The sequence below is a fragment of the Microtus oregoni genome, unplaced genomic scaffold (assembly GCF_018167655.1).
Source record: "Microtus oregoni isolate MIOR12 unplaced genomic scaffold, Mior012 000003F_ref0000135, whole genome shotgun sequence".
Taxonomy (NCBI): domain Eukaryota; kingdom Metazoa; phylum Chordata; class Mammalia; order Rodentia; family Cricetidae; genus Microtus; species Microtus oregoni.
The window spans coordinates 69,676,217-69,702,974 of NW_024543062.1; the positions used below are offsets into that span (position 1 = coordinate 69,676,217).

The following is a 26,758-nucleotide window of genomic DNA, read 5'->3' on the forward strand; positions in this document are numbered from 1 at the left end:
GTCTTCATGAGAAAAGCAGCTGAAGATGAGGTTGAGATACTTGCTATTTATTTTTATATTATTCATCTCAGGAGAAGTCTATTCAGAAGGTAAAGTTAACTCTTTTAGTATTCCTTATTCTCTAAAATGTAAGTAGAAAACTGAGAATCTGTCATATTACTTGAATTTTAACCTGATATTTTACTTCAATATACCAATTTTGTGTAATACATGCTTTAAATAAATGTAATAATGTTTTAAAATTTTGATAATTTTTTTGAACAAAACTGCTGTGATATTTTTATAGTAGTGTAACTTGGACAATCAAAGCAAACTTTATTTCTCTAGATTTGTGGGCATAAGGAGGCAGGATCTAATGACCTTAAAGGGTTTTCTGGTTAATATACAGCAGTTTGGAAAGCATATGTTTGCCTTAATTGTAGTTTTAGGTAAGAATCCATACATAATACTTGCATAGTTTAGTTCTTTCCTCTTATAGCGAGAGTTTAATTGGGAAATTTGAAGAAGAACAAAGTTATTAGCAATATTTCTACTCATGGTGTTCATTGTCTGGAGCTATGAAGTAGTGATTAATTTGAGGGCAATATAGTTGATTATAGAAACAGGATCACTGGGGGAGAGAAAGGTTACAGAGGTGATTCTGTCACAACAATGTTATAAATCAAATTGTCCAGAGATATCAATACGGCAGATTTGCTATTACAGATCTTTATGGGTAGACTCCCTAGAGTGTAAACCAGATTTGGGTGAAAGGTGGTCCGTGTACCAGTAAGAATTACTAGTGATGTAGTCAGTGTTATAAGATGGCAAGGTTAGGTTAGGCGGATGAGTCAGTGACCAGCGAGAGCTTCTCTAAATTAACATTTATAATTGTGTTTTAGTTGACTAGTTTACACAAATTTCTTACCAACAATATTATTCAGGTGAAACTATGTTACTCTTATTTCATACAAGTAAAACAAGTAATCTGCTTGCATACAGGAGCAATATCCCTGTGCTAGTCACAAGGCCAGTTGAGAACCTAATGGGTAAGGAGTGAATTAATTCTACCCTTGATCTCTCTCAAATTCCATTTTTCCCAGGACCCACTCTAGAGTTTGGGCATGTTCTTACATATGAAAATGGCTTTTGCTATTTTAAAATTACTTTTGCTATTGTTTGATGTTGGGTCATAGGTGCCACAGTAGAGAGAGAAGCTCACCAACAAGTTGCTAAGCTTCATTTTCTAAAGGAGCAGAGGGATACAGCCTTCTTGGGAAAGACTGACACTCGGCTAGCTCACTTCAGTTACTTTATTCAAACACATGCAAGGTTAATTAGGACTAGGAAAGGTCCCAACTACCAAAGTCATCTTGCTCTTGCTGCCTTTGAGAGCAGACAGCCTACGTATATCTCAATACCAATGATTATGGATTGCCGTAATAGTTGTTACATTTAATAGTCTACAAAAGGCTCCTCAAAATCCAGCTGTCAAAAGGCATAAAGCAAGATAATTAAAATAAAAAATAGGAAATCACAGAAATCTTAACCTCCCAAAAAATATTGTAATAAATGTGAAGAAACAACAGAACTCCAAGTTTGCCAGAAGTGCCTTAAAACCAAAGTCAGTGAAGCTGCAAACTCTCACGTATCACCAAGTACAGATTCTCCAGAGAAACATTTCTTTTTTTTTTAGATATAAATAAATATCTATTTACAATAAAACAGAGTAACAGGCTGTGACTTGGGTGCTTGGGGACAGTCTTTCGGGGAAGGTGACATTTGAGCTGAATGATGAGAAGGACTCAGTCATTAAATTAGCTGAAGATGGTATAACGGCATAAGCCTTCCTATCATACATCATTCCACTTCATCTATAAATTATCATATTAAAAACTACATCAGACTCTATTATACAGATGCCATAATAATATTGTTAAGCATTTAGATTGCAATATTTCTTTCAATTATCAGGAATGCCATAACTTACAACTAAACAGGATCACATCTGCTCCCTAACTCTTCCCACAAGCTTCTCCTAGGTTCCTCACAACATACCCATTTCCAAATTCATGTCCTCTTTTTTCTGAAAAACTCATAAATTCAATTAGTGATGCCTATGTGTGCATGGGTGTGGGGCCAACCACTGGTAAATGGGCAACCGACTGTGTGCATACACCCGGAGAAGAGTAAATCCCCTCCCCACATGGATATCTACTGCCAATAGTGTCTCTGGTAAGGGTGAGCCTCAAAAGCCCCACATATACCCATGTTAAACAGCTTGTTCTTGTTTAGATTGTGTGCAGATGACAACAGATGCCATGAGTTCATGTGTGCACAGGTCGTGCTGTGCCCAGAAAATGGCATTGCAGAGCGCTCCTGCCCATCCTCCATCTCTTACGCTCTTCCCCCCTTCTCTTCTTCCATGTTTCCTAAGCCTTTACACCATGGATAGATACAGATACATAAAATTAAAAAATATATATCAGTCAGGTGGGGTAGTTTTTGCCTGTAAGCCTACTTGAGTCTGCTAAGAAACGAAGGCCGCAATTTCAGTGTTAAACATATATGCAGGCAAATACTTATGTACACGCAATGAAAGTAAATAAATATGTTTTAAAAATTCAATGGCTGTGGGTGTAGACCATGGGTAGGATGATTTCATGGCAGACATGAGGCCTGTATCTAATCCTTCATAGCACAAAAAAAGGACAGGAAAAGAAACCTACTGGATAAAATTAAATCTTTACAAGCAAAACCATGTGGGAAACTAAATTTGGCTTGGAGATTAGACTTTCCATCAACTCTCAGCAATCCCCCTGCTTTAGTCTCCAAGGTTCCCAGATTAGAGGTGTGCATTACCTTGCCAGCTGCTCCCAACCCATACATAAACTTTATGTCTTCTCTGACCTTGGGTGGCAGTGCCATGTTACTTCTGCGGCAGATCAGAAAATGTGGTTGATGCCCCTGGAATTATACAATATGAGAACTATGGGAACTATACTGTCATGAAGAAAATGTAAATGTCTACATTTATTGTATTTATTTGTTCTTTCCCTAAAACTATTCTGCTATTTTATATATGTGAGAGGGTTTTTTTTTTCTGTTGTGTATTTTCATGTTCATTGGAACCACTTGCCTCTTCTTCTGTAACTCTATTTTTTTCTGGTCTGTATTTGCCAGTGTCTTTCCTTATGTGTTTAGGATACTGGTCATGCAGTTGTGAAGTTCTGTGCTTATTTACAAATCATGTTTCATCTAATATTGATTTTATAGTTTGTTGATTCTTTTATCATGATGACTTCCTGACTCTCTTCTGGTGAGTTTCCATTCACCAAGGCATGTTTGTTACCTCTGCTGGTGTTGGAAGAGCATGTCCAGAACAGGGGACATGAGGCATAACCCACGACAGTCTACCCATTGTCTCTGTCCATAACAGTGGCCCTCGGGATCATCATTGTTCTCCATAATACAGCTATTTTGGGTCTTTCCATTGTAAACTCCTGGTGCTTGGGAATGGAAAATACTAGAATTCTCGGGGACTCTACTGCATGTGTTTCATTAGATGTTGGCAGTCTTATGGTGCCTTTGATTTTTGTTCTGTTTTCCTCAGCCCTGGATGGCACTGCCATCATTTTCTGCCTAAGGCAGCAAACCACAAGAGTTAATGACTTCTTTACTATGGCTTCCTTTGCCTCTTTAATAAATCACATGATTTATATGCAACTAGGTTCTTTCACTCACTGTTACACTTTCGAGGATGATGTGAAAATTGTGGATTTCTATCTAGTTCACTGTGTGGTGTCATTGTCTAAATCCATGGTTCTCAACCAAAGAGTCACATATCCGATATCCTGCATATCATATTTACATTATGATTTGTAACACTAGCAAAATTATAGTTATTAAATAGTAACAAAACAAATGTCTGGTTGGGATAGCTACAACATGAGGAACTGGAAATATTGAAGGGTTGCAGTATTAGGAAGCTTGAGAACCACTAGTCTAAACTGCACCATTATCTTTTCTGCCATGAAAAGGAACTTAGACTTTTTTGCAGTCTGATGCTGTTGTGAACAATGATCACATCAAAGTGCTGTCTCTGTGAACTCACTCTGTGCCTTTCTATGAAGTGTCTCATATGGATTTTGCTTTCCTAGATATCTCCAGTGTGTTTCTTGTGTGTGAGAGGTCCTGTGTCTCCAGTCACTGTGAGAATTGGTCTGTTCCTTTCAGTCATTTTAGTGGTATTGCAGGAATGTAATGGCAGTCTGACGTGAATATTCCAATCACGAATTGAGCTAATTATTTGCTCCGTGGTCACTTAGACATCCTGGTTTTCAAAGTTTTAATTCACTGTATGCTTCTTTTCTAAAAGAAAGGCCACTTATTTCACAGTTGTGTGAGTTTCTGTCTCTCAGCAACCTCCTTTGTTCTGATGTAGCAGACGCTAGTCACACAGCTTGGCAGCCTGCATCTCTGGGTCCCCATTTGTTGGTTCATTCAGACAGAAATCTTCAGATAGAAATTAGTTGGGAGAAAGTTGCAGGAAGGTCTCAAAAAAAAAATTGAGTTTGAATTTACATTCGTAAAATGATGAGCAGGCAATGTACTAAATTGTCTAAGCATCCAGAGAGCTTTCAAACTATAGGGATATAGTGTGTAGAGTATATGCAAATTTTAATTACTTAATTAAGAGATTGGAGTATCTCTGGGTCTTGACATCTCCAGGGGAGCTTTGAAATCAACTTCCTGCCTGTCAAGTGTCAACTTTTACTGAGCATGGAAACAGCTGAACCAAGGAGAGCTGTTCTGTGAGTGAAATGCCTGCTGGACTGAAGGAGTAAGAACAAAGAATAGAAAATATTTTAATACCTCAGATTAAATAAAACCTATGACTAAAACAAACCAAGCTTTTATTTTTATTTTTACTTCTACTAGTGTAACTTACAGAAATGTTAAAATTGCATATTGCATATGTAATGTCATGATATGTCTATGAGAGTGTTGTTCTACAAAGCCAGAACAGGTTTCCAAGATGAAATAACCTGTTAGTTATTCTGTGTAACACAGCTATTGAGAATTGCCAGCAGATATAAAGAGGGGAGTGCATGATATTAGATATTTAGATCATCACAGTATCACTTCTAAACTTAGGTTATGGAAATAAGTGCAAATTGAAGAATCTGCAAAAAAATATTTAGGGATGTTGTTTGATCATAGGCTTCATGGGTTTACATGTTTTCCCATTTTCAGCTTGAGTTTTCCTCATTTCAGAGAAGCAGTGTGATATTCCTGCCGTGGAAAATGGAAGGATTGCCCAATATTATTATACATTTAAAAGCTTTTACTTTCCAATGGGTATAAACAAAACACTATCATTCTTTTGCCTGGCTGGCTATGCAACCGAAAGTGGGAAGCAAGAAGAGAAAGTCAGGTGTACAGCAGAAGGCTGGTCTCCAAAGCCAAGGTGCTTCAGTAAGTCAGTGCATGCTGTCAGCATAATGCTTAGAAACTAGCTCCTGGGAAAAGAATGCTTATCTATATGAAATGTAAATGGTGATTACGCTTTGTATATATAATAATAAAATTACCATTATAAAATACCACATATGAAATTCTGTAAATGATGTGTGTATATCAATAAGTCACTTCATTTGTCTTTTTTAATAACACTTCTGAAGAATTATCTAAAACTTTTCCTGCTGCAAATGACAGGCACATTTGGGCTCCTTTAAGTAAGGAGAGCTTATCATATCCATAATGTTAAACAGAAAATCAGAATAAGATATAAGACTGGTTTTCATAAGGAATGAGTCATTCTTATGCTTTTGCATGTGTATACTTGTCACTCATCTGCATGCCCACTTTTCCTTTTCCTAACAAGTGAAAGCTGCAGTTTTCTGCATAGCGACTTCAGATTTGGGAGTAGTAGCGTAAAGGGCTCATTGCATTGCTTCATGGCATGATGTGCCCCCTTATCCCTGGCTTCCCTGGGCTTAGGTAAAATGTCGTAAGTCAAGAGTCCCCTGAATTCCTGTCTTCCAAAGTAAAGGAATTACATTATGTCTTTTCCATTCAGAAGAGGAGTTTTGGTATGGTAGTAGCTGTGGTTGATAAACCTACTAAACAGAACTACATAAGATAGTCATTCTGTGACTTCAGGACAGACCAAAATTTAATTTAACATTTTTCTATTAACATAGAACATAGATCTATAACATAAATCTCACTATAACATCATAGAGGGAAGTCACATAACTTTGAAGTTGCTCTCTTAAGAAATAGAACTTTGCAGAGATTGGCATGACAACATAATGGTCAAAAGAGAATCTACAGTCAACTGACTGCATCTGATTTTAGCACCACCCCTATGAAAAGTGATTTGAAAATTCTCAGCCTGATTTTTATGCAAAAAATTGGGTTAATACTGATTCAGTAGAAAGTTTCATGTAGAGTGTTTGCCACACAGCTAGTACTAAAAGTGCTTTTGCTAATATTAACCTTGAGCAAGTTTCCTAACCTTTCTAGATTATTTTGTCATAAATGTCCAATAATATGACATAAAAATGATAGCAATTGTGGTGGTAATTTTTACTGTGTTGTACCTTACTGTTGCACATATTTACAAAGGACTTGATTGTAGACTCAAAGGTTTTCGGGATCATATGCATGATTTAGTCAGTTTATATACTCTGACTCCTGGATTCTGTGCAGTGAGGTGATCCAGAAATAATTTTTGAAAGCATGAATGAATTATAGCAAAATACTTTAGAGCTATTTAATTGTCTATTAAGTATTTTTTATTTTATAAAACATCAAATAGATCAGGAAGAGATTAAGTTTACTTATGATTACTGACAATTAGTGAAAAGTTATTGGTGCATTTTCTAAAAGAAGATGCGGTACAACTAGGAGTGGCTATAAAAATTGAAATTTGTAAAAACAAAAACAGTTAATTGTACATGAAAGTTTCTGTCCACAGCCATTCAGTCCCAAAGAAATACACAGAGGTTTATATTAAGAATAAACTGTTTGGCCTATTTGCTCATACTTATTAAATAGCTCTCACAACTTAAATTAATCCATAAGTCTTGTCTTTGTTAGCCACGTTCCTTGATACCTTTTATCAGTGAGGCATTCTTACCTTGCTTGCTCTGTGTCTTGCTTGTTCCTGTGTCTCTCTTTTCCTCACCACAAAATGCTCCTACTCTAATTATCTGGCCTATACTTCCTCCCTGGCTAATGGTCAATCAGCATTTTATCAGATAAATACAAGTGACAAATTCTTACAGTGTACAAGAGCATTATCCCACGGCAGCTAATGTCAAACTGAATACATTTCCAAAGGAATTTTATGCAGGGCATATAAGATATTTCCAAAATAAAACTATATCAGGGAACTATGAAGTGAAAACTATTTTACTTCTCAAAATTCCAACTAAGAGTAACATTATATATTTGTGTTATTTTTCAGTTTAGAAAAGCATAATCTGAATTTTTCTATTAGGCAAATTGCCACTGTAATTTCTTCATGACACTAAAGCATCTTTACATTTACAACACAGAAAAATGCCTGAAGCCTGTCCTAAGGAATGGTTATGTCTCCGATGGGAAAGTCCTATACAAAATTCAAGAGTCCATGCGCTATGGTTGCACTTCAGGATATAAAACCACTGGAGGAAAGAATGAGGAGGTGGTCCAGTGTCTTCCTGAAGGATGGTCTTCTCCACCGTCCTGCAGGAAGGAGCAAGGTGAGCATACAATAATGTTATTTCCTGAAGTAAGTATATGATCCTATGAGGTTATGCTTAGCTCAAGGGACAGTTTAATCCGTACAATTGATTTTCACTATGTCTCTTCTATGTGAGAAGGTGACAGTATTTTGCTTTTCTCACATACTTGGTGTTTTCTTAATCCACGTGTTCTCAACTGTAGCAAGTCTCCTGTCTCATCAGATCTTACTTTGGACTAATAAGATAGAGCTGAGATGCTCAAAGTGAAAGAACCCTACTAGGTTTTCTGTATAATTCAATGCAAATATTTTTAATTCTAGATAATTTGACAGCATAAGTTGTTTAAATTATGCAGATCCACAGAAAACATTTAATCAAAATATTTCTTCACTAGACTTCATCTACAATGAGGCCTTTGGTCAAGTACAATGGATCAATATTTCAGTGTAGGAGACTCATATTGGTTTACACAAATATGAGAAGAGAATCGCAGAAGCAATGGCAAAGTGATGTTTTCAATTTTGCAACAGTTGGCTTTGCCACATATTATTACTATTCATGTGATGCCATTTGGGACTTTTTAATATTCTAGGGCATTGATGGAGTTTATCAAACATCACAAGATAAATATTTAACATTTCAGAGACGTGCTTGGCCCCTGAGTTGTATCATGGGAATTATTCCACGATGCAGAGAATATTCAAAGTGAAGGACAAAGTGCAGTACACCTGTGCTGCTGGCTACTACACCACTATGGGGAAGCAGGCTGAGGAAGCAGAGTGCCACGCACACGGGTGGTCCTTCCCACCACAGTGCAACAGTAGGTTCCCACTTTGGTAATAACGTCCTGCCAGTAACATTCCATGCATCTTAGCTTTGTTTTCTGCTGTAATTTAGTTAATAGTAGACTTGTTCACTTCAAGTTCTCAAACAGGAAAACCTCGCTTTAGCTATTGTAATTCAATTCATTTAAACCTGCTGATATTTAACAAGATAAAATATGTTAATAAGCTTATAGAACAGATTATAGCTAGTGTTTTAATATGGATTGTAAATAGTAGTAAAATTCTATTACGAAAAATAAACATGCTTTGTTATTTTTAATCTATTCTTTCATTTTTTAGAATTAATGTGCTCTTCTTTGAGATTAATAGAAAATGGCTATTTTCATCCTGTAAAGCAAACCTATGAAGAAGGAGATGTAGTTCAATTTTTCTGTCATGAAAATTATTATTTAAGTGGATCTGATTTAATTCAGTGCTATAACTTTGGCTGGTATCCAGAGTCTCCCATATGTGAAGGTAATTTTTAAAAATTTCATCCTTAAAAAATAGCTTTAATTTCTATGATCTCTGAATGAACACATCTAATTCTAGTTACAGAAAAGTTTTTAGAATAATCATTTCGTAGCAAGTCAATGAATTATTCTATCTAAAAAACTAAGCTTTGTATGCATTTGTGTAGTAAGTATTATCTGTTGTATTTAACATGCATATGTGTGTGTGTGTAGTGTGTGCATCTGTCTGTGTGGGTGCATGTGTGCTTGTGTGCATGTGGAAGCTAGCAGTTTACGCCAGGTGTCTCTTTTGGCCCCTCTCCTCCTTAGTTTTTGAAGACAGTCCTCTCATTGCACCTGAGTTTATTGAATTGGTTGGTTTGCTTAGGTAATGAGCATTAGGTTGCTTCCATCTCTGCCTCCCTAGTGATGAATGATGGGCACCTGTCACTGTGCCTAGCTTTTACACATATGCTAGGAGTCATACATAGGACCCTTTCTGTGCCCCCATTTAAAAGACAAGCAACTTAATCAGTATCACTATATCCCCAGCCCTACGTGTAATATTTTAAAGCCTCTGTCATACACGTTCAATCTGTAGTTGGTTGAGACACTATCTTAATTGGCCACATATTTCTTGATCTGAACAGTCCATCTCCAAAATAATAAAATAAGAAGCACAAAGAGCAGAAGAATACTAACCTTAAGGGAAAATGGAAAATGAGGTCGATCATTTAGTTAGAGCAGTCCAGACATGTAATAGCTAAGGTTTGATTTATATCACTGGTTGTGTTCAAAGGAGTGCTATGATTATCTTCAGAAGATACCAATTCATAGTCATAGAGGGACCTCATGTGGCAGAAGAAACTAAAGTCCAAGTGTTTGAGTAAGCATTCAAGATTTTGATTAGTACTCTGTGAAAGAATTCTCTTGTCTATATTTGTAGAAGTAACAAATAATATTTGAACTGGGTCTGAAAAAGAAATAGAAATCTGAGGATTTGGTGAGGAATGGCAAAACGTACGATGGACATCATTTCTGCTGTATTATAGGAAATAATGTTATTGTTGACAGGCAGGTCCACGACCTACCTGGGAATAAAACAGAAAAGTGTGATTGAACTAGATGCCAGCAGTGAAGGAAAGGGGTGTCTGGACAGGACATGGATGGCAGTGCCTGTACCTATCATAACTCTGCAGTGCAGCGAGCAATTGCTTTGAAGTTTTAGAAACTTTCTAGTTGAGCCCAACAGCCTTCGTATAACAGTATGGGAGTTGTTAGCAAGTTGTCTGTAGCATATTGTCTCAAAAAAAATGGATGACAGGTTCATTGCCTGTTCTGCACCCCAATCCAAATTAGCATGGTACCATGTCTGTAGTTTTATAAATAATAGTTATTGTGTGTAGAAGAATAATATATTGAGCTATATACTTCCCAACCATAGATATCCTCATCCTAATCACAGAGCCAGCACAATAAACTTACATGGCAAAGAAGTACAGGGGTTGACTAAAGATCTTGAGGTGTGGATATTATCTGAAGTTATTTATTGGTCCCTCAATACAATGATAGGTGTCCTTGTAAAGGTGTCTGGAAGGGTACTTGACAATAGAAGAAGTTGGATATGGAAATGACATGGCTTTACTGGCTGATGAGCTGTACTAGTGTCAACCTGAAAGTTTGGCTTGACAGTAGTAGTTGAAATTCACCGTGGGTGTTGGTCAGTTTTGTGCTTTACAGGCTGGTGAGCCAGTCTTGCTGACCGTTGGCTGAAGTAGCCCTCTATCCCTTGCCTTCTGGCTTCCTTTCTTTGGACTCTGATAGTGCAGCAGGATGGTCCATTAAAGTCAGTAGGGAGAGGGTCTTTCAGGAAGAACGGCATAGTGAATTTATGTTGGCCATGCAACATAACCACATACTAATTCACCATCTTTCTTTAAGAGGCAATTGACAGGTCCCACTCATGGAGAGGAATGCCGTGTCAGAGAGCAGTCAGAAAAGGGTTTTCCTGCTGCCTGTCTACCATGTTTTCTGTGGTTCTTTGCTCCATAAATATTACCAATAAATCTTTATAATTTTTTTGTAATCTCATGACTAAATAGGCTGATATTTTTACGTCAGGAAGAAGAAATCGATGTCCTCCTCCACCTGTACCTCTACATTCCAAAATTCAACCACATTCAACAACTTACCGCCATGGGGAAAGAGTGCGCATAGAGTGCGAACTTAATTTTGTGATTCAGGGTTTAGGAGAACTACTCTGTGAAAATGGAAAGTGGACAGAACCTCCCAAATGCATTGGTTGGTAACGTTTTTTATTTTGGTTTTTTCGAGACAGGGTTTCTCTGTGGTTTTGGAGCCTGTTCTGGAACTAGCTCTTGTAGACCAGGCTACGTTTTTTTAATGTTAGTTTGTATTAATATTTTAATTTGTGTGTTTAATAATGGATTTTATTGGGACATTCTCATGCGTATGTATCATTGTCAACTTGCTCTTATTCCCAGCTTGCCCTGTGCTACTCTCCTGACTTGGTAAAATCCTGACCCAGGGTCTCTTAAAATGCTTATGTAGCTCAGTGGTCTCTTTCTTTCATTGTACCTCCACAGAAGAGAAAGAGAAGGTAGCCTGTGAGCAGCCACCCTCCATTGAACATGGCACTGCCCAAACACACTCCGAGATTTACTTCAGTGGAGATAAAGTGACATTCAGGTGTGAAGGGGGCTACTATCTCCGGGGATCAAGTACAATAACTTGTAGTCGTGGCCAGTGGACGGTGCCACCTGAGTGTGTTGGTATGTGTGTTTCTTCTAATATTTATCCCTATGGTGCTCTTTTCATCTGTTCAATCTCTCTGTGCAAGGCCAGATGTTTGCAAAATTTAGAGACACATAGCTATTAAATCTACTGTGTGAATTTTTGAGTATGTAGCTGTATCTGGAGAATTTGGACCAAATTAATAATTCAGAACAGAAACATCACTTAAAGTACATTATTACTAGGCTGTTGTAGAGTTAGCTCCACAATCTTACACTTTAATTCACCACACATGTGTGAGGTGTGTTTTATTAAAGAAATAACAGATGTGTAGTACTCCATTGTGTAAATGTACTACATGGCAGAAAAACATAATGACATCTTGAATTTTGTAGGAAAATGGATGGAGCTAGAAAACATCATTTTGAGTGGGGTAACCCAGACACAGAAAGACAATTGTTACTTGTACTCACTCATAAGTGGTTTTTAAACATAAAGCAAAGAACACCAGTCTACAAATCACAATAGCAGAGAACTTAGACAACAATGAGGACACTAAGAGAGACTTACATAGATCGAATCTGCATGGAAAGTAGAAAAAGACAAGATCTCCTGAGTAGATTGGGAGCATGGGGACCTTGGGGGAGGGATGAAGGGGAGGGGAGAGGCAGGGAGGGGAGCAAAGAAAAATGTGGAGCTCAATAAAAATCAATAAAGTGATGAAAAAGTAAATAAGTAACAGACGGATGTAGGGTAAATGGTTGGCCATGAGTATAAATGGTTGGCCATGAGTATGCCTGCTTCCCCTCCGCATACGTGTACTTTCTCCTTCTCTGTAGGTAAACCCTGCTGATTGGAATTTTGCATCTTTTAAACCTTGCAACTTCTAAGAAGCACACCCTTGATTTTGATATTACTCAAGGATATCTATCACAAGGCTAAAATCACTCCCTTCCTATTCTCATGTTTTATTAGATATTGAAAAAAAGTTCCCCAAACATACTTACTTATTTATTACATAAGAAAATATGTTATAAAAGAGGCTAAAAACAGTAACTAAAAAAGAGAAACTGGGAGAGAGTATATCTTTCATCCATGTGTTAATTGAGAATAGGATTGAAAAGGAGAAGGAAGAATATAGGAGTGGATAATGCCCGGTGCATGCAGTTTTAGAGTGGACCATGACCCTTAGGATCTTCCTAAGCATTTAAGAACATCCTTATCACAGCTGCTTTACCATCAAGGAAAGAAGAAACATACTTGGATTTGTTCTTGCTATTTGTTCTTAATTAACACATTTTAAAAAATACTTAAGCTAAAACCTTTGGAATTTATGATTAACTTAGAAACAGTTGTATACATGATAATACAAATATTGAGATCATGTTTTGGATAACTATCATTGTATTATTATGGGTTTATTCAATTCCTTTTCTTAGAAAATAATGAGAGCTGTAAGCCTCCACCTGAAATAGCGAATGGTGCTGTTGTTGATGGGTTACTGGCAAGTTACACAACAGGATCCTCCGTGGAGTACAGATGCAATGAATATTACTTATTGAGGGGATCAAAAACATCTCGCTGTGAACAAGGAAAGTGGTCATCTCCACCAGTTTGTTTGGGTAAGCAAGAGTACACATAAGTGAATTTATTTTGGCAGTATTCTTTAAAATAATGCTTTCAGCAAGAAAATGCTTTCTTATACATTTTCCCTGCTTCATTTAAGCAGGAGATTTGTTAAATCCTAGTATGGACCTGCATAAGTGTCTTTCATATTAATTTTATTGTGAAACTGTGTATAGCATATAATTGGTCATTTTTGACAGAGTTCTTGTGCAATCCAGTGGCAATATTTGAACTTTGTGCCCAGTTTCTTTGTGTGTAGTGTTCTGCCTAGCTGCAGATTCCCCTCTGCGGACCTCACTGTCTTTACATGTAGTGCCACCAGATTGCCATTGGGAGAGAGGGGCACTACGTTTTTTTTGTTTTTTGTTTTTTTGTTTTTTGGCACTACGTTTTTGGTAGAGCTCATTGCTGATGACTTTGATCCACTCACTTCTTTCCTCACTCAAATGGTCACCTTTGTTACTCTCATAATCTTGTTTGAGCTAACTGATGTTTATGACTTACATCATATACACAACAATGACATACGCAAACATGAATACAATGCGAACATGCTTTATTCTGTGTATGGGACATGCTTTCTCCACTTAAAATGTAGTATAAATTTAATTTGGTCTTTTAATGTCTGCATAGTATTCCGTAGGATCTGTTCACCATAAATAATTCAAATAATCACTTCAGTGACATATATTTTTTGTTTAACATTTTTACATAACAATAAATTTTGCAGCAAGAGATTTTTGTACTTCAAATGCTTATATTGTTCTTTAAAAAGTTACTTACATTTAGTTTTTCCTTCTTTTATTTTCTTACATTTTTTTTTAGATTTTTCTGAATTTATACTTCCTGACCAAACATCTGAAATTTTTTCTTAATTGTAGGATCATCATTCAGATATTTATTTCTGTTTTATAACTTTCCCATTAAGGAATTGAAGTTTTCTTTTCCTGATTCATTTGTCATCACTTAGCTTTCCTTTTCTACTTTCATGTATACTATAGCAACATAATTTATATTAACCAATGACAATCACATACATTGGAAATATTTTTCTTGATTCTATTATTATTTATAATGTTTTCAAACATAGATTCCTTCAGTTTTAGCTGTTGTCACTTTTACCCTTCAAATCATTCTGAGAATGCTGTGCCCATTAAATCAAATATACACCTTCAACTACAAATTTCTGTTACTATTATATTGTCATAAATGCTTTGATATTGAGGTTTTGGCGATGTAATTGATATTTTGTTAAACTGAAATGTAGTCTCTCTGTGGACAGAGACTAAACTAAGATGGCAATAAAACAACTTCATGAGGAATAACAAGATTTCAAAAAATTCCCTCCTGCTCCTGGAACAATTGTCATAAGACATTCCGGCCTCACACTAACAAATCAAGGCATACACTGAGCAAGGGGTCACCTTTGTGAGCAGGAGCAGGATACAAGGAGAGAGTATTATCATCTCGTTATCTGTTAGAATTGGCAGTTCTTCTATTGCAGGCTCAAACAGTTGCATAAGGGGTGCAGTTTTCCATCCATGTTAGTACTTAGTATGAGTCTCCCTAACATCTTACCCATTTCCTCGTTCTCCCAATGCTCCACCAATACTGCTTTCTTTATCTTTGCCATAGTTTCCTTTTGGGCTCTTTATATTGATTTCTCCCTCCCATCTGAAAACAACAAGATTCAATCCTTAAAATCCTTGATCAAGTATACTTCTCATTTAAGATTGCTTAAGAAGGCACAGCCCTTTGATAGTACTTCCTATACATTCCCCTTAACGTACAGTGCAGCTGTCAGGTGCTTACCAGCTACAGCAATTTATGTATTTATTATATTTGTGACTCATTGTGGGGGTTTCTGTTTCAGTATGAGCTCCTTGAGTTCTTATTGATGGGTATGTACTGAATGGCAGTTTCTCTTTAAATATGTATAAATTAAATGCACTTCCTGTTTTAAGGTCAGTAGTTAATTTACAAATATGTTTAACATTGCTGTTAGTGACCTAAAATAATGTTTTGACTTTGAAAAACTAGTTGGTTTAAATTTATAACCTCATGAAAATAAGGAATATATAACTAATCAATTTGGCAGTCATAAAGAATGCATTTTATTATTGATATTATCATGTCATGAGTCTGTGGTTTAAGACTAGTAAATTATGGCCTGAGCCTTGAGACAACAAACTACTGGGACCTTGTTGTGGTGAGAAAGCAAGCCCACTCCCCTCTCGTCCACCAAGGAGATCCACCATGACTCTCTTGTGGCTTAGTCTCTGACTCCTACAGCTGGAGAAAGGACACATAAAATGTTTCTTATTCTGCTCCTCCAGGCAGCTCTGTTGCCCTAATTTCAAACCAGCTCTGAGTTGTTTTCAGGCTTCCTATTCAAAGGCTCCCAGCTAAGTGTTTCCAAGGCCGAACTCCTCAGGTCAGAATCCCCAGTAGTAAACCTATATATTACCCAAGAACACCCACACCCTAGGGGAAAGTTATAAAAATAAGTCACTTCATTTTGCCCCATGAACTCCTGCACTTGCCTGTGTGCTGAAACCTGGAGCCAAGTGAGTCCTCAGTGTAGTGGCTATTGTGGAAATACCCTTCATTTCCTGTCTTCGTCTCCACACATGTTTCTTCTTCATCTAACATGGATATATGAGCTATAATAATGTTGAATGTCAGATGCATAATATTACTTCAGATTCCTATTGTAGTTTTTATTTTAAAATATATTATTCACATACTTGTCAGATGACTGCTCGTTTTAAAAGAGCGTTTTGTTTTTCAGAGCCATGCACTATTGACGTGGATCACATGAACAGAAACAACATACAGATGAAGTGGAAATATGAGGGCAAGGTTTTACACGGAGACCTAATAGATTTTGTGTGTAAACAGGGATATGACTTGTCTCCGACAACCCCGCTGTCTGAGGTGTCTGTGCAGTGCAATAGAGGAGATGTGAAATACCCCGTGTGTGTTAGAAGAGGTAAGGAGTAACACTGGGCATGTTGCTCAATTAGCATCTTCAGCCTTACCTTCTAGCCACAGTTGGACATGACCCTGATTTCTGCTTCTAGTCTGCCTACACACTCACAAGGGATGTCTATGCCAACAGATTTCCACTGAATGAGTATTTGTGCAGGGAGAATGGAGAGGTTTCATAAATAACCCACGTTGTCTGAGGGTTGATCTTCCTCATGCAGAAGCCCTGTAAAGTTTCAGTCTGCTCAGGATTTACTGGGGACCTTTGTCTGCTTAGGGCAGAATATAAGGGATTTTATTTATTCCCTGGATCTAGGACCTATTTCTTTTTTTAGTAGGAGGAACTTAAGGTAACATATGGAAAACATATGCTTTTGGCTTGACTAAAAGGGAAAATATTAAATCATACTGTTAATATTTTGCTAGTTGTAAATATGTATTCTAGCTTTACAACATGAAATTCTAATTTCATATTATGTCATGTAGCATGGTATTTGTTGTAGAATTATCTTCAATATTAGAAAGTATTGGTAATTGCTTTAGTAATACTTTTATTTCGGTGAAATATTACAATTTATTTTTGTAGCAATCATCAAGCACTGAAAGCTCATTGTAGCAATTGTAATCTGTAAAATAATTTTTCAGAATCTAAAGGGAGGTGTGCATCTCCTCCGGTGATAAGAAATGGAGACATTGTTAGTTCAGCAGCCAGCACCTATGAAAACGGCTCCTCAGTAGAATACCAGTGTTCTGAGAACCATTTCCTGCAAGGGTCCAGGGAGGCCTATTGTGTAGATGGAGTGTGGACGACACCACCGTTGTGTTTAGGTATGTACTGCTAAACACCCCTTTGTTTCACTCTGCTGTTGAGAGGTAATGTGACAGAGACATAACATTTCATTTTCTTTACTCGTTTATTGATTCTCATATACAACCATTAGCTTCTGATTTTCCTCTGTATTATGAATAACTATAGTCCATTTACTCTTACCAATACTTATTTAGTGTAAACAGCAATTTACATACTATTCTGTTGTTATGTTTTAAGATGATTAAGCCATAGTGTCATAGAGAAATTATTATTCAGTGTGATTGATACTATAATACAAAATAGAAAAGAGTATTCAGAATACATTATATACATGTATGAAATTGTCAAATAGCTAAGTTAATTATTAAAAAATGAAAAAAGGGTTCTCAGACAAAGATAATGCTAATAATATCTCCAGGCCTTAAATCATGTGTGGACTTAGGGGACACAGAATACTAACATGATATGTGGTGGAGAAAGCAATGTGCAAGTCTCCATAGGAATGGCCTAAAGAATAAAAGGATGAATTATAATAAATCACAGAAACTAAGGTTTCATGGTATGCATCTTGTTGTCAGGTAGCCAAAGAAATGCTTCGAATTCTTTGTATATTCAAATTATTTCTCATTTTACATCTTTCAGTTTTTCTTTTGTATAGTGATGCTGTTTTCTTCGATTCACAAAACCCAAAGCAGCTAAAATATTGCTGGTTGTCCTATGTAATTTTAAGACAGTACTCCTTTATCCATAAAAATACTTGCCCTTTAAACTCTTGTGGTCAACTTTCCTACCTTATAGAGCGAACTTTTGAAATTTATTTTTATTCTTTTTCATTTAATATATTTTGGCATATCCATTCTTCCTCTCCCCCACTTCTACCAGCTCCCCCCATCTCCCCCTACTAACTTTTGTTTTCACTTAGTGCATGCTTGCAGCTTTTTGGGAAGGAAAGGAGAGAGAAACTTAGAGGGGGATACAGAGACAGAGAGAAGTGTATTCACTTATGCAGTAAAAATTTTTCTGTATTTTGATTTTTGAACCATCTAGATTTGTATTTTAAGTGTATTTCCTACATATAATATAGAGTTGGTTTATTTCAAAACATACAATTTGATAATATTTTTTGTCGTAAAATATTTAAATCACTGGCATATAAAACTATACTTACTGACACATTTGCGTTATAAAGTCGTTTACCACAAATCATAGATACTCTACCTGTTTTATAGCATTTTTCTCTTAATTTAAGACTAAAATTAATCTTTTTGTTTTATGATCCTATGAGTTTGCTTATGCTATTCTCTAGTTCTCCCTTACCTGCTCTCAGAGATTATATCATGACACTCTGATTTCTGAGATCTGATGCAAATCATTCGTTTATTTCTTCTTTAAGACTTTAGGACACTATCCATTTTTTTTTACTCCTTTTACACGCTGTGTAAAAGTGCTGTGCCTTCTAATTATGCATGTAGTTTAAGTCCTGGAGACACTGTTACCATTGTTTTTGTCTGACAATCTTGTTTCATTTTTTTTTTTTTTTGTGATTTAGTTATTTGCCGGTTTCACATCTTTTATGCTGTATTCTGATTATGTTGCCCCTCCCTCTTTCTTACCTTCCTCCCAGCCCTATTAACCCCCTCATCTCTGAAAGTCCCTTTGCAGATTCATGACATTTGGTTTTGTAACTCATTTAGTTTAACCAAGGTCATCTGTTGACTTTTATATTGGACTATCTACTGGAGTCTGCTGGGGTCATTATTGGGTATACAACTAAAGACAAGGATTCCCCCTTTCTCTGAATCTATCAGTAGCAAATAGTCCAGCAGTGAGGGGTAGAGTCACAGAGGCTCTCCCCCATCCAGCCTGACTGTTAATGGGCTCATCCTTGTGCACTCAGCTCACACATCTGGAGCTTCTATAATTGCCATGGCTGTGACTACCCATGAGATGACATTTTGAAGCACTTCTCTCTATTTCTTTCTACACTATCTTCTTGACTGTTGCCTAGGTCCTAGAGGGTGTGGTATAAATGACTTATTTAATATTGAATTCTCATCCATCTATTTTCAGCACCTCATAGGTATTGGTGTCTGCATGTACCAACATTCACTGGAAAGAAAGGACCCATTGATTTGTGCTGAGAGCAGCATATATTTTTGAGTATAAACATAAATGTAATGTTTAGCCGAGTGGTGGTGTCAAAAAAGTTGATGTCTATCCAGGTGGTGGTGGCATGCCTTTAATCCCAGCACTCAGGGTGGCAGAGGCAGGTGGATTTCTGTGAGTTTGAGGCTGCCTCGTCTACAGAGTGAGTTCAAGGACAGCCAGAGCAACACAGAGAAACTCTGTCTTAAAAAACTAACTAATTAAATAACTAACTAAATAAATATAAAAACAACTTGATGTCTGTTGAGAAACTCAAATCTAACAAAGATTTAAAATGGACATTGTAGAAATGGAAATGTAGTAGCTAAAGTTTTCATAGTGCCTGAAGGTGCTATGCTGGCTTCCTGGGGAGGAGGGACACATCAACAGGTTTATCAATCACTCAACTCTGCATATAGAATATAGGTGCGCTGATTTATTAGTGTCATGACTGTTTGGGGGTTAATAGCTGCTTTGTGATTGGATTTGAATCCTGATTCATGGCTAGTATTGTAATTCGAGCTGAAAGAAAGCCTATGGTTAGGGAGGTGACAGGCCAAGTAAGGAACAAAGAAAGCCAGAAAAGGACAGGACACAGATACTTCTGAACAACTTTTGTTTGCCTATCAGAACAAGAGGAGACCTAATTGCTGAAAGCATCACATACGTCAGATGCATGATACAGCAAAAGCAAGCTAGCACTGAACTTGGAACTTCCTCCCTACTGGCCAGCTTTTATAGTCACAGAAGATACAATACAGGCTACTGGGAGGGACGTGAATGGTCTCATCCAGCTGTGAATTCTGTGATCTATGACACCAACTTCTTTTTTTTTCACAAAAGTTATTATTATATTTTGAAATTTTTCAGAATTTAAGTATACTCTGCTGCAATGTCTACTACAGGTTCTCTTTCTTTTTTTTTGATTTTCTTTTTCTTTTTTTATTAAAAATTTCCACCTCCTCCCTGCCTCCCTATTCCCTCCCCCTCCCCCACTCTCCATTCCCCTCCTCCTCCCTCTCCAGTCCAAAGAGCAGTCAGGGTTCCCTGCCCTGTGGGCAGTCCAAGGTCCTCCCCCCTCCATCCAGGTCTAGGAAGGTGAATATCCAAACAGGCTAGGCTCCCAAAAAGCCAGTACATGTAGTAGGATCAAAACTCAGTGCCATTGTCCTTGGCTTTTCAGCAGCCCTCATTGTCCACCATATCCTGAGAGTCTGGTTTTAGCCCATGCATTTTCAGTCACAGTCCAGCTGGCCTTGGTGAGCTCCCAATAGATCAGCCTCACCGTCTCATTGGGTGGGTGCCCCCCTCGCGGTCTTGACTTCCTTGCTCATGTTCTCCCTCTTTCTGTTCCTCATTTGGACCTTAGGAGCTCAGTCCATTGCTCCAATGTGACACCAACTTCTTAAATAAGATGTGCCAACTTGTAAAAAAAAAGTGGCCTTGCTGTTATGGGGTAGCTAACTGCACTCTGATTAAGATATAGTTAATTAATGCTTAATATAAATTAAACATTATATATAATAAAAATTATTTAGATGTGTATAATATAAATATAATATATTTATATATTATATATTATGTGAATATAATACATGTTATATATGACATATAATATAATAATTATATATATATATATATATATAATCTCAGTGTAGCTGTGAAGCCTATCCTTGATTCACTCTGTAGACCAGGCTAGCCTTGACCTCATAGAGATCCACCACCACCTGACTAGTCATCAACTTTATTGACCATAATTATCACACATATCTATCCACAAAGATACAAATCTATTTCCTAGCATAATTTACCATAATCGACTGGATAGCAAACATTATATGTGAGCAATTTAGGAGTTTAGGACTCCATGATCTTATTCCACGGAACACTTGTTCAGTCCTCTGGCTAAATGTTAGGACTGAGGTAGCTGGGCTTGGTCCAGTTGGAATTGGATGTTTGTTTTTTATAGTTCTATGCCGAGACTTTTGTTTCTATGCCTCCCTCTAGACTGACAATAGTATCTGTGAAGAATGCAAAATGTGCAGTGTAGTTGTCAGCCTAACCACTCACTCACCTACAGCAGCTACAAATGGAAGAATACTTCAAAGGGGGAAAAAAAAAGAGCTTAGAGGATCAAGCTCAGTTAGCTACAGTCTGAACCCTTAAGTCACCAACTCCAGACCCATTCATGCTTCTTTCTGCCCTTTGCCCTGTGAGATTGTCAAAAACTATGTCATATGCCTGTTATTGGTCATTTTACACATAGTCTTTCAGCTGAATTGAGAATCAAAAACACACCAAATAATTTTTTTCCTAGTATCTTCAAATCATTCGCTGCCTATGTGGTTCTCAGGTGCCTTGGCATACTTGTTTTAAAATGCTTTAGTTTTTGGTATATTTTGGTCTTATATAGGGTTCTTGGTCATAGTGAAAGCAGAAAGTCTAAGAATCAATTTTAAATCAAACCTCAGGGTTTATCAAACAGTGCTGTTTGGGGATTGTCTCTGGAATGAACTGGCTGACACCAGTGAGGGTGGAAAAGAGATGAACTCACAAGTGGACAGAAGCCAGGATAGAGCCTGAAAGACTTCAATTCCACGTCTAGTTTGCATTCTCCTCTTATATTCTAAACTTCAAGGCAGGGCGAGCAGGCAAGCCAACAGGACTGTCCAGAAGCATAAGCAGCTGCAAGCTTGGAGGCTTTTGCTTTCAGAGACATGTTACAGCTGACAGGTGTAAGCTTTTGTGATCAGGCGACGAAGGGCAATGACCTATTGTATTTCATCTAGTTTTCCAGGTTTTTCTGTTCTAGGTAGCAAGGTGAAGTCATGTTTGGCAATAAACAATACAAACAAATCACTAAATATATCAGTACATTAGTATCTAACAATTGGTATTTTCTACTTTATTCTACTTCAATACTAATTTACATTGCAATTAAATTTGCCCTTATTAAAATAATATTTAATGGATAGCCTGAGATTCTATTGACCCTTTACAATCAATTTTTACTTAGCATATTGCTTGTAGTACGTCTCACATAACATTTGACCTATGGATATTCAATGCAATCTTTACAAGTGTTTGCATAAATTAATTTGTTATATATTAACAATTTATGGTTGATGTATTACATTATCAACTCTGGACATCTTTAATCTACTTCCAAAGGTTTCCCTTGGTTTTAAGTCATTTAGAAGGCAAATGAGATGCAAAACACCCTATTTTCAAAATACTATTTTTATCATGGGGAAAATCAGCGATGCTTGCCTATTTATATGTGTTCAAATTTTGTCCTGCTTTATGTTAATATACAGTTGAAGAAAACCTGAAAACTTTCATTGATTAGTTTTTAAAATAGAATCTAGTCTCTATATTCCTCAACTTGAAATTTAAAAGAGAGAAAACTGTCCGCTGCTTTGGATGGAAATATGTCAGAACATTTGGATTAGTGTTGAGAATCTAGCTTGTCTGTACATTGCCATCTTATTAGTAATTAATGTTTTATCTTGAAAATATTATATATGTATTATTTAATGGAATATCACATATGATGTAAATTATTTCATGGTATCAGACTTCTGACATTTTGAAAATACAATAAAAATGGAAATTGTGTTTATAACTGACTATGCATATTGAAAACTAACCAATGGTAAAATATATAGCCTACTTACTACAGACAAAAAACTAATTCAAGGAATCTATAATGACAATGTGAATATGTATATGTACACATATGTGTATTTATGTATACACACACATATATGGGCTTGCTGGGGTTTGAACACAGGACAGGATTTTTCCCATGTTAGGTAGCCCTTTATCACCGAGTGACCTCTCAGACACATTTAAACTTTCTGAAGAAGCAAAGGAAAGGGACTGTAAAAGAATTTTTTATAACTATCCAAGTATTCTTTTGACCACAGGAGGGAATGTCACATAGGTTCCTTTGACGAGGAGTGAACATATTTTCAGACTCCAACAATAATTCTGACTAACTTGCTTATCTCTCTATGGAGTGTAAGGTTATCCCATTTAGGCAACACTGAACGTAGTGTTTGTACAAGATGTTATCAATATAGTTTTCGTCTTAATTTTTTGTGTTTGTTCAGAACCTTGCCCATTGTCGTTTGTTGAAATGGATAAGAATTATTTACAGCTGAAATGGAATTTTGACAATAGACCACTCATTCTCCATGGCGAGTATATTGAATTTATGTGTAAGAGAGATGCATACATAACTGAGACATCTATTAGTGGGTCTGAACTTCGAGTGCAGTGTGACAGAGGAAAGCTGAGATATCCAAAGTGTACTCCAAGATAAAGGTAAGAAAATGTCCTTAGGATATTTTTGTCAAATTTTATTCAAGAGATCCACTGTTTTATAAATTCTATAAATATCGTACTCTACAGTACTTTGTCTTTATGTCTATTAGAAAGGAAAATAATATTTTATTCACATCTTAAACCTGTAAATGCTGGAACCTTTTGAGTTTTCTGGAGTCAAATTGCTGTTAACCATTTGATATCTGTGATATTTTGACAGTTGGAAAAGAAATCCATTTTTATGCACAATATTTAAATGTTCAAAATTATTTGAGTCTTATATTTTGAAATAAGATAAAGAGCATATTTATCAAACTTTTTACTGGTCATAAGTTCACGTACAACAAAATTTTGGAAATATGTGTAAATTGCAGATAATGAGACAATCCTGGGAACTACACAATAATGATATTTAAAGTGTATCTATGTGCTTTATACACATGCTTAGTGTGCTTGCCTAGAAATACTTCTTATGTTTAATTATGTTAAAATTGGAGTAGAAGATTTTTTTTGTTTGATATTAGAAGTTTTGGTAACTGGGATCACCCTTTGAAGATGGGAAAAAAGCAAATTATTTGAAGAAATTATAAACTTGGTGCTAATATGATCAGCAACATTAACAAACAGCATAAAGGTTTTCAAACGGAATCAGAAGGATGCTTTACTAAGCATGGTTACCTGCTCTAGGTGGGTCCTACTTAAGGCATTGCTCATGTGAATTGTAATAGGCACTGAATAATGACTAACATTCTTTTACATTTTCTTCTCTTTATCTCCCTTTCTCATCAAGGAGTCTGTCTTTTCAAGAAGCTGCACAGACATAAAAGCAAATGGAAGGAAGATAAAGTATATTTCAATGTATCATGAATCCTGCACATAAAATAGTTTTAGGAAGACTGTGCTGAGTTCGGTGTCCTGACATTTTATTTCTGCATAAAAATGTGCTCGATATTTTCCTTATTGATGAATCAAAGCAACAATACATTTCATATTAGCTTGATTTTGCATTTAAACTGAACTTCATTGTTCTTTTCACCTGTTAAGTTTGATTTAGTCAGCAAATCCTTCCTATTTCCAGATCATTGCCAGACTACATTGTTTTCTTTAGTTTCTATGGAAAATACATTTGTCTTTACTATTTTCATTAAAATTAAGGTTTTCTGTTCCTTTTAATTCAATATTTATATTAATAGCAGAGACAAACACACTGGAAAAAAAGGCAGCTCCCATGATAAAGTGGAAGAGTTACTTTATAAAATGAGGAAGAGACTACTTTTCAAAATGTAAACAACATTTAAAGTTAAACCCTAATATATGCTACAAGGATAATTATCAAATTATAGTGTAGCATACTACCTACTTGTTCAAATAATGACTTTTGTTGTTTTAATAGTTTATGCTTTGTGCACAACAGCTTAAGGTCAGAGAGTTGTTGGAGTCATGCAGATTATATATTATAAAAACAGAAGTTCTGCAGGGAAAGCGATCATGTCAGTTACCTAGTTCAGTGGGTCACCTGCAATAGCAACACTACTACCTTCTTTTTCAAATAAGGGCTATATTTCCATTTGTGACTTCTGTTCATTCGCAGGTATGTAGCATTATTATCAGGATCACGGTATCCCCATCAGGACTGGCTGTTAGTCCAAGAAGAGTTATCCTATTCTCTTACCTTCAGGTGTAGTTTCTTATTTACAAGGCATTACTTAATCCCCAAGTTACGATTACATAGCTTTAGAATTGTTATTGCAAAGCCTATTGATTTAATTCCAGTTTCTGAATTAATGAGAGAGTAAAGTAACTGAGAATGGATTCACATGAAGTGATGGCACAAAAGCAGGAATGCACTGCTTAGTGCTTGGGGACAGAGTGGAGAACGAAAATGGGGATGCGAAGAGAATGGCTGGATTGGCTCCGTGAAGATCAGCAGAGACGAAACCAAAAATACTGTTTATGGTCTGGATGCCCTCCCAGGAAACAGGATTGCATGGACTTTAGCTGTAGTGGGTTGGAGAATAAATAAAAGGCACAAAAAAGGAAGACATAAATGTGAGTTTGTCAATAAGTGGGGTCATGAATGAGGACAGAGAGGTGAGAATAGAGGAGTACCTACTGAGATAGAAATAAATATGGACACATTAAAATTAAGTAGAAGTAATAGAGAAAGACAATGTAGAAAATTCTGAGTAGCACTTGGGAGGCAGAGGCAGGCAGAACCCTGAGTTCAAGGCCAGTCTGGTCTATAGAGTGAGTTCCAGGACAGTCAAGGCTACACAGAGAAACTCTGTCTCAAAAAACCAAAAAACAAAACAAAAAAAGAGAAAATTTTGAGGGTAAATATCACATAATATCTGTAGAGAGTTTCTGGCAAAACAAGAACTGACACACCAAAAGCACAAGGGCAGGACTTTTATTGGGAGGGACATTGGAAGTATGGTTGAACGAGGACTGTTACATCCTATGTTTCTTATAGCTTCTGTTTCTTCTGTAAAAAAAAAAAATGGGAGGGGGTAATTTATTTGCTGTGCGTGGGGCAGGACCATAGATGAGGAGAGAAATTTAGAAAAGCCCGATCTAAAGTCAGGTAGCCTGGCACATTGAAATAGTATCTGTCAAAATCATGATGGGGAAACCCACAGAGACAGCGGACCCAAGTTAGTGGGAGCTCACTGGCTAGTGAGAGCTCACTGGCTAGCGGGAGCTCACTGACTGAACTGATACCTGGGGAACCTGTATAGGACAGAAGTGGGTCCTCTGAATGTGCTTGACTGTTCTATAGCTTGAGCAGTGTGTGTGGCCACTGGCAGTGGGACCAGGATTTATCCCCAGTTCATGAACTGGCTCTGCACCTTCCCTATGAAGGGATACCTTGCTCAGACCAGAGATGGGGAGGAGGGACTCGGGTCCTGCCTCAGCTTGATATGCCAGACTTTGCAGACTCCCCATGGGAGGACTTACCCTTTCTGAGGGTTTGGGTGGCAGGAAGATAGGGGTGGGTATTAGGAGGAGAGGGAGGGGAACTTTAGTGGGTATATAGGATGAAAAAGAGCTTTTAAATAAAAAAAATTAAAAAATCAATAGAAGACACATTTGGGAATGAAAAGAATAAGAAAT

At 36.7% G+C, this 26,758-nt stretch overlaps 1 protein-coding gene across 3 annotated transcripts; it reads left to right on the forward strand.

Annotated features, from left to right (window-relative positions):
- F13b (coagulation factor XIII B chain) lies at positions 1–24,817 on the forward strand. 3 transcript variants are annotated; one of them, XM_041648725.1, is made up of 12 exons: positions 1–89; positions 5,257–5,457; positions 7,548–7,733; positions 8,359–8,535; positions 8,840–9,016; positions 11,113–11,292; positions 11,598–11,783; positions 13,185–13,367; positions 16,163–16,363; positions 17,005–17,187; positions 23,431–23,644; positions 24,435–24,817. In XM_041648725.1, the coding sequence occupies exons 1-11, from the start codon at positions 26–28 to the stop codon at positions 23,640–23,642; spliced, it is 1,950 nt and encodes a 649-aa protein (XP_041504659.1). In that variant the 5' UTR covers positions 1–25; the 3' UTR covers positions 23,643–23,644; positions 24,435–24,817. The 3 variants fall into 3 exon arrangements, with proteins under 3 accessions (XP_041504659.1, XP_041504660.1, XP_041504661.1); XM_041648726.1 differs by lacking the exon at positions 8,359–8,535; XM_041648727.1 differs by lacking the exon at positions 5,257–5,457 and having other exon boundaries at positions 15–89.
- The last annotated feature ends 1,941 nt before the right edge of the window (positions 24,818–26,758 follow it).